The 10,992-nt window shown below is 45.9% G+C and overlaps 1 protein-coding gene and 1 long non-coding RNA gene across 2 annotated transcripts; both read left to right on the top strand.

Annotated features, from left to right (window-relative positions):
- The first annotated feature begins 3,263 nt into the window (after positions 1-3,263).
- Positions 3,264-4,856, top strand: LOC101170321 (thyroxine 5-deiodinase-like). The gene has a single exon (XM_011491966.3). It carries the CDS (start codon positions 3,622-3,624, stop codon positions 4,426-4,428), a length of 807 nt encoding a protein of 268 aa, XP_011490268.2. The 5' UTR covers positions 3,264-3,621; the 3' UTR covers positions 4,429-4,856.
- Positions 4,857-9,799: 4,943 nt separating this feature from the next.
- Positions 9,800-10,151, top strand: LOC105357217. The gene is made up of 2 exons (XR_911242.2): positions 9,800-9,916; positions 9,998-10,151. It is a non-coding gene; the product is annotated as an uncharacterized LOC105357217 (long non-coding RNA).
- The last annotated feature ends 841 nt before the right edge of the window (positions 10,152-10,992 follow it).

Here is a 10,992-nt window from a genome sequence, read left to right as displayed (position 1 = left end):
TCCATTGCCACACTTCCAGCACTGATCAAATAACCCAGAAACATGACAGAGGTCCTGTGGAACTCGCATTACTCCCCCTAGGCGTAGAGGTTGTTTTCAATCAGCCGCTGTAACACCTGCCGGACACGCGCAACGTACTCCTCAAAATGTATCAGAGCAAATCATGATATCAATTTAGACGACAACAAAGCGTTGCAGCATGTCACAAAAGATGTCATTAACAAAAGCCTGGAACACAGAGGGGGCATTACAGAGACCAAAGGGCATGACCACTGTAGGTACTCATACTGTCCGGTGGTGGTTGAAAAAGCGGTCTTCCATTCATCCCCTGCTCAAATGCGGATGAGGTTGTTGGCACTCCTCAGATCCAACTTTGTGAAGAAGCGAGCTGTGCGGAGCTTCTCCAGAGCTGCAGGAACCAGAGGCAGGGGATAGCGATATTTTTATTTTTTCTTCATGACAACGGAGATGCCGGCTGAGGCCAGGGACATAGACGGTTGGATGAAGCTCTTTGCTAACTCCTCTGGGATGTAATCCTGTATGGCTTCCGATTCAGGCTGAGAAAGTGGGAACACCTGTCCTCGGGTGAGCATAGGTCCAGGCAGGAGGTCGATGACACAGTCTTAGGACTGGTGTGACACACTGCTTGTTGAAGTCCTCCTGCAGATCCCTGTATTTAACCAACAACCCCTCCACCTCCCCTGTCACACTGATCTCTGTCAGGGTGGGGGCTGTGATTGGTCTCGGTGGAGCGTATAGCCTTCAGATTTTCCTGAGGTCTGAAGGCAGTATCGCCGGCAATGAGCAGAGGTGAATGTGAGTCTGTGCTCTGACCTGTTTATAGTTGGATCATACCTCTCCAGCCAAGGCAGACCGAGGATGATGTGACAACGAGGGGTTCCATGGTGAAGAGGAGTGATGATCTGATGAGATGACTGCAATGTCCTCAGTCAGGAACCGGATCTGGCCCGATGCCAGGGACCTCCTGTCTAAGGCGTTGACGGCCACCCAGGCATCACAGGTGAGCAAAGGAACATGGGAGGATGAGCAAAAGCCAGGTCAATGAAATTCTCAGCCGTCCCAGAGTCAATCATAGCTTGAGTTTCCACTACACAGTTTTCAAAGCGTAGAGGAACCAGCAGAGTAAAGGTGAACATGGGTTAACTCACTGGTTCTGCAGAGCATCGTGGCGATTGGAATAGGTGTTGCGAACGTGACCTGACTAGTTCTCTGTCCTGGTGCGTCAGTGATAGTTGCTCTAGGGGCTCTAGGTTGTTGCAGATGAAAGAACGACCAGAGAAGTTGCAGCGGATGTGTTGCTGACAGGTGGGTTGCTTTACAGGAGCGACATGATGGCTTTGATAGCAGAATTCAGTCAATGGAGCTGGCGACCAGCAAACCCCGTCAGGTTCGACAGCCTAGGAACTCCTGCTGCTGGATCCATGTTCTGCAAAGTATTCTGTCACAAGAACAGGTACGTAGATGGCTGGATCCAAATGCACCAGGTTTATTAGTTCAGCTAAAGGGTCAGGCAGGCAGGAGTCAATAACAGGCATAAGATCATCAGTGGAGAGGCAGGTTGGTCAAAAATCCAGGCGAGAGTCAGGGCAGGGGGCAGGGGGCAGGCAGCAGGCAAACAGAGTCAAATGCAGGGTCAGATGGCAGAAGATCAACTACAACGCTAGTAAGGAAGGCAGAGTGGCACAAAAAATACTTCACACTGAACATGGCTTAGTGCAGTGCTTGAGTATGATGTGGTTGATGAATAAATGAAAATCAGGTGTGCTGCATCCAGGAAGTGTGTGCTTGGGATGCTGGGAGATGAAGTGTGGTTGAAACTCTGGAGACAGTTCCTGGAGGTGTCCAGAGGGGGAGACAGAGTTCTTAATTCTGACATCTGAGCTGTGTCTGAATTCCCACCCTAACCCCTAAAAAACTATACAGTGTGGCATATGTAGTGCCGTGAATTTTAAAAGCAATTTGGACATCACGCTCTCTTCTTTTTTTTTAAACGGCGGATATAACATCATTGGTCTCACGAAGTTAAAATATAATTAATTTAAGTGTCTTGCGATGATTATTTATGAGTCCACTGTCTTCTGAAGATAAAATGTTGATGATTTATTAAAAAAATACATTTAAATACATTTTTGGCAAAAATTGTTCCGACATAATCCATTTTGGTCTCTATTCGCCAATCTAGTGAGCATCGAGGCATACTGGTTTTTTGCAGAGACTTCTGGGAAATTTCCAGGGCACTCGATTTTGGAATTGTAGATTCGGACAAATATACAAACTGGCGAACGCACTATATAGTGCACTATACAGGGGTTAGGGTGGGAATTCGGACATATCACTAGTCTCCTGCATCTTAGGTCCTCCACCACCAGTTCCTGATATAAGACAATATTTAGCACACAAACAACAATTCTCATGATTAAAAATTGACTTAATGGAACAATAGTCTTTTGAGTAACTGAGTCTAAAAGTTAAGGATTTTGTGGATTTTTTTTCTTTTAATTCCTTGTCACTTTATAATTTTAATAATTGTCATAGGATACAATCCATTGTCTTAATTTTGAATCTCAAAAGTCAAATTTCACCAAATGGCAAAATTCCACATGTATCAAAACTTATAAAAGTTTCTTTATCATATTCAGCGTTTTCTATTGAGTTAATACAAACTTTAGAAAAACATGACATTTTAGGAAATAAATCCAAAACTTACAGTTGTTTTTAAATTGTTGAATGAAGATCCAACTATTTTTCATCTGTTAAAGTGTCAACACACCTTATTCTAATAAAATTTGAACTTCTCCTCAAAAGCGCATCTTTTTTTTTCTTTGAAGAAGAAACGAATTAAGGAAAACGGCTGTGGTCGAGCGGTGACGCCAGAGATCCCCAATATCACGTGGTTTAGAGCTCGTCATCGGTGAGATTTCAGGCAGAGGTGACATGAGGTGAGAGCCCAGATCAGTGAGGTTAATATGTTTGTCAGTAGTTTGACATTAAAGGAGAAGGTTAAATCATTCTGACCTCCATAAACTTTATTTATAAGCTCAGATTGTGGAGATTAACATTTAAGAGGTTTAGCCTCATAAAGAAAAACGTCTTTTTACTCAGAAATAAAACAAAAAAAACTGGAGAGGTGTTTACGCAGCAGGCCCGGTTCTGGTTCTGGCCCAATGCGTGAGTCCGGCGCCGTCTAGCGGCAGCGGATCAGAAAGCTCCCGGTGCATTTCTATGTTATTTTCTTTTTTAGGAATTCTGACTGTTTGTCTGGACTTTTGGGCCCGAAAGACAACACGCAAACGGTCACGCTGTGGTGCGTGTCCGTTTACGTGGGTCCTGCTGCGCCTTCGCTCCACCTCTGCGCCTCTGGATCCCCAGAGCGCAAAGTTGACAGAAGGTAATCCCCACCATGTGAGTGGGCGGTGCACTGGGACCAGAGGCGTGCTTTTTTTCTTTCTTCTTTTTTGGGGGGTTTGTTTTGTGTTTCTAATATTCGCATGCTTCTCTACCTATAAAAAGGGCGCCTGTCTGTCTGCGTCAGACACTTTTCTCCAATGCCTTCTCCTCCAAAGGTGACAGAGTAGGAGCCTGACTCTCCTGCCGGCAGAGATGATGGATGACTCCAGCGGAGTCCAGATGGCGCGGGCGCTGAAGCAGGCAGCCCTGTGCCTGATGCTGCTGCCCCGCTTCCTCCTGGCCGCCGTCATGCTGTGGCTCCTTGATTTCCTGTGCATCCGGAGGAAGCTGCTGCTGAAGATGGGTGAGAGGCAGGACAGCCCGGACGACCCGCCGCTGTGCGTCTCCGACTCCAACAAGATGTTCACGCTGGAGTCCCTGCGGGCTGTGTGGCACGGCCAGAAGCTGGACATCCTCAAAACCGCGCACCTGGGTCAGACTGCGCCCAACACCGAGGTGGTGCTGGTCCAGGAGCGGAGGCAGGTCCGAATCCTGGATTGCATGAAAGGGAATAGACCGCTCATTCTCAACTTTGGCAGCTGCTCTTGACCGCCGTTCATGATGCGTCTGGCGGCGTTTCAGCGCGTCGTGAGCCAGTACGCAGATATTGCGGACTTCTTAGTTGTATATATCGAGGAGGCGCATCCCTCGGACGGCTGGGTGAGCTCTGACGCGCCGCACCAGATCCCCAAGCACCGGTGTCTGGAGGACAGACTCAGAGCCGCCGCGCTGATGCTCACGGAGGTCCCCGGCAGCAAGGTGGTGGTGGACAACATGGACAACTCGTCCAATGCCGCGTACGGAGCCTACTTTGAGAGACTTTACGTCGTGAGGGATGAGACGGTCGTGTACCAGGGCGGCAGGGGCCCGGAGGAATACCGGATCTCGGAGCTGAAAACGTGGCTGCAGCAGTACAGGAAGGAGCTGCTGCATTCCCAGAACGCGGTGCTCCATGTGTAGCTGCGCAGAACTTCTGTTATTTTTGTACTGAAAAGAGTTGATGAAAACCGGATCTGATGATCCATTTATTTTTGTATAAATGCCGGTGTGTGTGTGTTCGTGCGCGCGCGCGTGTGGATCGGTGGGTGCGTCCTCTCTGATGCTCCAGCCCGGAGTCTGCGTGAAGTTCGGCTTTTAAAAGGCGCGTCCAGAAAACCGACACTGATGTTTCTGACTCCACGTCAGCGGCAGGATGCTCCCACTGATCCACGCGTGAAACTGAACAAATCTGTGGAATAAATGTGGCTCATCTCCGACATGTGATGGGGACTATATTTAGTTTGGTCAATGTGTGTCTGTTTGTCTCTTTTGCACTTAAAAATCTGTTCAAAATGCATTTTATTTGTGTGTAGAAAGAGAATTAAAGCGTTATTTAAATATAAAAAAGATCTTATCGTGTCAATATCAAGACCCCTTTTAAGGAATACGCGACTTTTCACTCCAAATATTTCAAATCCAGAACAGAAGCACTTTCTGTCCGTTTGGCGCGCAATGAGTGAGCTTCAAGGTGGCCAAAGTTTTTTTCTACAGTGCGCTCCGTTTTCTTCCCCTAATGTGGGAGCACGTGTGCGCACTCCTTCAGATGTGATTTGACGCTGCAGCTTTTCTGGTGCACAGAGAAGGTCAGCGGGTTCCATCTGTCTTTGTTAGACGGTGTTGTGTAAACTTTTAAAATTAAGGCGCTTGATTACAAAGAGCAGCGTGTTTTGGAGAGACTGGATTGATTTATCTGAGAAGGTGGCCAAAGAGACGTGCGCTATGGCTGCAGCAGCAGAGAATGAAAAGAAAAACGTTTCAGAGAATACACTCGAATTGTTTCTGTTTTCATGGCTGCATGAAGTTTAGATTAGAGTCTGGGTTAAAAAAACTCAATTATTGCTGTTCTTTTGTGATCTTTGGTTAAATCTACAAATCAAAATCACTTTCGAGATTCCGTTTATTGTCATTATTATCACACATTTTGCAGGGGCATACACAGGAGGGATGAGATGTTCCTCACTAGTATGACATTTTAAAGTAAAAATATAACAATATAAATAAATAAAATAGCAATAAAATAAAAACCAGCATTTAATCATTAAAGTGAGTGTGCATTTAGCAGTCTCTTAAGGGTCGGATGAGTGTATCTGTATTGTGTCTTTAAAAAAACGTTCAATCATACAAGGACCATCATTTTACCTATGGGAGTTTGGGTCAAATTAACTCTTAAACTTTTCCATATTTTGAATACAAAAAATGTTTAAAAAACAGCTACAAAAAAGAAAGCATTGTATTATAATAACCCTCACAGTTCTTTTTCCTAATTTGATATCAAGTTAAATGTACCCCTAAACTCCTTTTTTAAATAAAATAGTTTAAAAACAAATATTTTTCCTCTAATTTGGTGTGTGAGTCAAATTAACCTTTAAACTTTTATTTTTAATGAATTAGTTTAAGAAAACAGATACAAAAATGACATTGCATCAGCCTAATAACCCACTCGATTTTTGATGTCTGAGTCAGATGAACTTCACAGTTTTTTAATCCCTAAAATGTACCCAAAAAATCAGCATATATATTGTCTTTTTCTTGTTTTTCCTAATTGGTAATCTGGAATAAGAGGTCTAGAGGAAGACCAGAGAGGAGGTTTATGGTTGCAGTGAACGAAGACGTGAAGGTAGCTGTTGGAGGAGAGGATACAGAAGACAGGGTCAGACGGAGGAAGACGATTTGCTGTGGCGACCCCTGAAGGGAAAAGCAGAAAGGAAAAGAAGGTCATCTGGAACATCTTTTCCCAGTTTTTTTTTAAAAGTAAACTGTTAAAAAAAGTGGCTGCACGGTGGCGCAGTGGTTAGCGCTCTTGCCTCACAGCAAGAAGGCTTCCGGTTCAAGTCCCAGCTGGGGGACATGAAAAACAACATCAATGGGGGACCTTTCTGTGTGGAGTTTGCATGTTCTCCCCGTGCATGCGTTGGTTCTCTCCAGGGTCTCTGGCTTCCTCCCACCGTCCAAAAACATGCTTCATAGGTTAATTGGCAACTTGAAATTGTCCCTAGGTGTGAATGTGAGAGTGAATCGGTGTGTGTTTGTGGACATTCTACCCTGCAACAGACTGGTGACCTGTCCAGGTTGTCCCCTGCCTTCGCCCACAAGTGGCTGGGATAGGCTCCGGCAGCCCTGTGACCCCGAAAGGGAAAAACGGTTAAGAAAATGAATGACTGAGGATGAATGAATGTTAAAAAAAGTACAAACTGATATGACATGCAAGAAGCATCTCTATGTAAATAGATGGGTCAAAGAAATGTTTTCCTTTTTAAGTTTTTTATTAGTTATTATTTTTTTTAATAAGGTTGCATAATTAGGCAAAATGCTGTAAAGATTGCACCGCTTCATGTCTACACACATTTCTTTTCCTTCTTTTGTTCATATGACTTCTGGGTCAAATTGACCCCTCTTTTTTTAATTTTACACTAGATACCAAACACTGATATGGCAGAAAATATTGTTAGATTGCATATTTTTAATAACCAATAACATTCAAATAGATTCCCTCTTGTTTTTAAACCCTTGTGCTATCTTAGATGACCCCACCCTTACATTGACGTGTTCTCCCTACCATGACAAAGGTGGATAAAGGTGGAAAGATTTCATGTAATCCATGGACACCAGTGAAGATCACAAATCATTGAAGAAAAAAGGTTCAGTGCACTGTCTAGTGGGTCTAGATGACCCAACCCCCAGTGGTAAAGTGCCTAGGATAGCACAGGGGTTACGTGTGACACTAAGACCTATAAGCTTCCCTTCTCTCCTTCAAGTCAGCACTTAGTCTTTTAAAATTGCCTCCTCTGTTATTCAGAAATCTATTGTTTTCCATTGTTGGCACAAAATCAGATCAGTTTTTTTTTGGATCTGACACCAAAACAAATTGATGCTTCTAGATGTTGGTAACATTTCTATAAAAACATGTTTTTATTCCTAAAACATGAAATAAATGAAAGAGACATCAAATTCGAGCATTTCTTTGGCTCAAAGCCATTTTGAGTTTAAATAAAACCTTTATTCACTTTGCCTATGAAGATAAATGACTAAATGTGAGGTTTGAAACTTTAAATGGATTTACTGAAAAGGTTCAAAAAATCTTTCAGGGAAAAGCCCCAGTCTCAGGACCGATTTACAACATCACACCTGAAGGTGCCTGTTCTAACACGCACACACGTATGCATACAAACAAACATGTGTGAAGCATATCATTCAATAATGCATAGTATTTGTGCAAAGGTGACCTGATACCTCTGCCCAGTTGAGTGTTTGTGGTCCACTGTGGTGGACATTGGACTGTAAAAAGAGGGGGAGTGCCCGGTCACCCCCACACCAAGACCCCCACCGAAGGTGAGTCAGCAGTGAGAGCCAGGGACCGCAACCAACCACCTCATCAGTCACCCAGACCAGGGCCAGCAGAACCGCCACAGGGGCTCCCAATGCCAGAGAGCATGGGGGCACAGGAGCTTGGAGAGTGCATGCTCCAGCCCAGCCAGAAGAATAGCCCATTCAGCCGGAGAGCCCTCCCAGCCCCAGACAACCAGCCCACCACCCAGGAGTCTTGAGCACCTCCCACCCCAATCCCAGGAACTAGCCAAGGCATCCCAAGGGAGACCCGCTGCAACTCTCCAGGCAAGCACCCCCTCGAACCACGGGAAGTCAAGTAGAGAGCAAGGCAGGGGTCCAATCTCCACAGCTCAAGAGGAGGGCGTCCAGGAGAAGTGGGGGTCCCCTGCCAGCATGGTAAACATGTGCTGATCGGACTCCCCCACTGTTGGAATTTTGGAGAGGAGCAGTGCTCAGAAGAAAGGAACAAACATCAGGGACACAGACATCCCCATGCTCAGATGTGAGCATACGGGCTCTGGTATTGTCAGAGAACTCAGGGATCCCTCTCCCCCCGGGATCCCGGGGGGAGAGGGATCCCTCCGGGGGGCCAAGGACGAGGCCAGGGCCCAGAGGAGAAGCCGGCTTTTTTACTGTCCTTCACTCTTTCTTACTTCTTTTTCTCTTCATCCCGCTCATAATTGGTCAATAAGTTTTTGTGCTGAGAAGAGGAGGGGTAGCAAAAGCTCATTACACGAGGAGTTTGAAGTGATATTTATGCCACCACATTGCAAACAAAACTTTCTAAGTTGCAAATGAAACTACAAAATATTTGCTTGCAAACAATTTTCTTTACCTAATTTTTTTTTGTTTTTGCTTTCAAAAACATTTTTTTTGCCTTAAAAATACTTTTTGCGTTTGCATCACAAAATTTTTCGCATGCACTGGCATTTGTAACTTAGAAAGTTTTGTTTGCAATGTGGTGGCATAAATATCACTTCATAGAGGAGCTATGAAGGTAAAAATGTGTCTAAAAGAACGCACTTGTAGATTTGATGTGAGAACTTGTAATATAGAATGTGAAAACTTGTGCATCAAAAATCTGCATCTGTGTATAAAAATCTTCTGTGACACCGCACTACGCCGGCGCTCAGCGGCCAGCCGTTGAGCGCCGGCGAGGAAGGAGATGCGAGGACCCGCTGACCGACGGCTGAGTCTGCGCGACAGCCGTGCTCCACCGTTGCCATGGCGGACCCAGCCGCCGAACTCCGTGAAGGAATGAGAGGCGAGGACCCGCTGAACGACAGCCGTGCTCCGCCGTCGGTCAGCGGGTCCTCGCATCTCCGTCCTCGGCGGAGCTCAACAGCTGGCCACTGAGCGCTGGCGTCGTGCAGTGTCACAGGCTTCAGTATGGTTTCTAATATATTTTTTCAAATGTTAATACATATGATTTATAATAAAGGTGTTCAATAGCCCTGGCCCTATTGTCCTATTGTACAAAAAGATGATTTTCCTGTTGGCAGCCGTCTAGCTGCATGTCTGCATTTAAGCACGAAGAGATCATTTCTCATTAAAATGCTGGAAAAAACTGACTTTTTTCTTTAGAAATGTATTTGTAGTTCACTCTCCGTGTTAATACAAAAGGATTGAGATACTCTGTCACATTTGAACGTTTATCGGAAGAGTTATTGAAGCAGGAAGTCTGAATCTGTGAAGATCTTTCTAACCTTACCAAGTTCTCCGAGTCCTGCACTCTGATTGGTTGACTCCGCCTCCTCTAACCCTCCCTCCCCCCCTTGTCCCATTATCGGACACAGATCAGTTTAGACGCAGGTTTCTCGTAAGGAATGTGTCAGGATTCAGAGCGCAGTTGTAGCGCAGTTGTGATTTATGCCAGCAGATTGGAGCACACGTAGAAGCACATTTGAGCAGTTGTAATTTCAGATTTGAAGTTGTATGACATGGTGCCTCTGCCAGCTACTCTCCCCCTCCCCCGTCTGCTCTGTTCTGGACGCGACCAGCTGCCACCACTTACCTCATCACCGCTGCCTTCTTAAGGATCTCCTGGATCTTCAGTCGGTGCCAGTTCGTTTTACCTCCCACGGTGCATAGTCAGGCTCGCTCATGTTCTTGCTCTGTTTACCAAGTTCTGTGTTACTTATTGCTCCTCTCGTCTTTGCCTCAGGAATAATCTACTCTGGATCTCACCTGGTCGCAGTCCTCTGGTTTCACGCCGTCTCACCTCTGGAATCCTGCAACTGCTCTCCTCCAGCCAGCCGCCGCGCCTCTGTTGGAAATAAGCCAAAACTCACCTTCCTATATAAAAACTTCTAAACTCACCTTAATGTCCGAGTCTCCTTCTGGGTTACAGCATCTGGGTCACTCCGAATTATAGTCATTCCATGACAGAACGAACTGGCCAAACTCCTGACCCAGCTGACCCTGAAGGGCTCCAACACACCTTATCCATACAAGGAAATCTTACACGTCAAGCGGAGGCCATCACTCTCATGTCCTCGGCCCAGTGGGATCTTTTTCGTCGCCTCGACAGCATCACGCAAATACTCAGTGCTGCTAATAGCCAACATGCTAATCCCGCAGCCGCTGCTCAAGTTCCCGTCAACATCACTTCCGCCGATATCCCAGAAAATGTCCGTCTCCAGCCGGAACCTTTTTACGGCGATGTTGAAACCTGTGGAGGGTTCCTACTTCAGTGCCAACTCATTTTCCAACAGGCTCCCAGGTACTACCAAGCCGATCATAGCAGAATTTCACTGATTGTAAACTCTCTCCGCAGCAAGGCACTACAATGGGCCCAAGCCTTTCTGGCCTCTCATCCCATCACTCATCTTCCGTACGACCGGTTCATAGCGGAGTTCCGACTAGTCTTCGATCAGCCTCGAAAGCAGGAAGAAGCAGTCCGACGGTTACTAAGTCTCCAACAAGGTAACCGCCCGGTAAGCGATCATCTGATAGATTTCCGCATTTTAGCGGTCGAAACGGGTTGGCCAGATCCTGCTCTTAAAGGAGTTTTCTATCAGTCACTAAACGAATGTGTCAAGGATCACTTATGTTCACAGCCAGAGGCGGACTCATTTGAAGATCTCGTTACCGCTGCCCTAAGGTCTGACGTCCGACTACGAGAACGTCTTGCAGAACAAAGACGTAAGCCTCCGCTTC

This window comes from Oryzias latipes, chromosome 24 (genome assembly GCF_002234675.1).
Source record: "Oryzias latipes chromosome 24, ASM223467v1".
Taxonomy (NCBI): domain Eukaryota; kingdom Metazoa; phylum Chordata; class Actinopteri; order Beloniformes; family Adrianichthyidae; genus Oryzias; species Oryzias latipes.
This window is presented reverse-complemented; position numbering and strand designations above follow the sequence as displayed.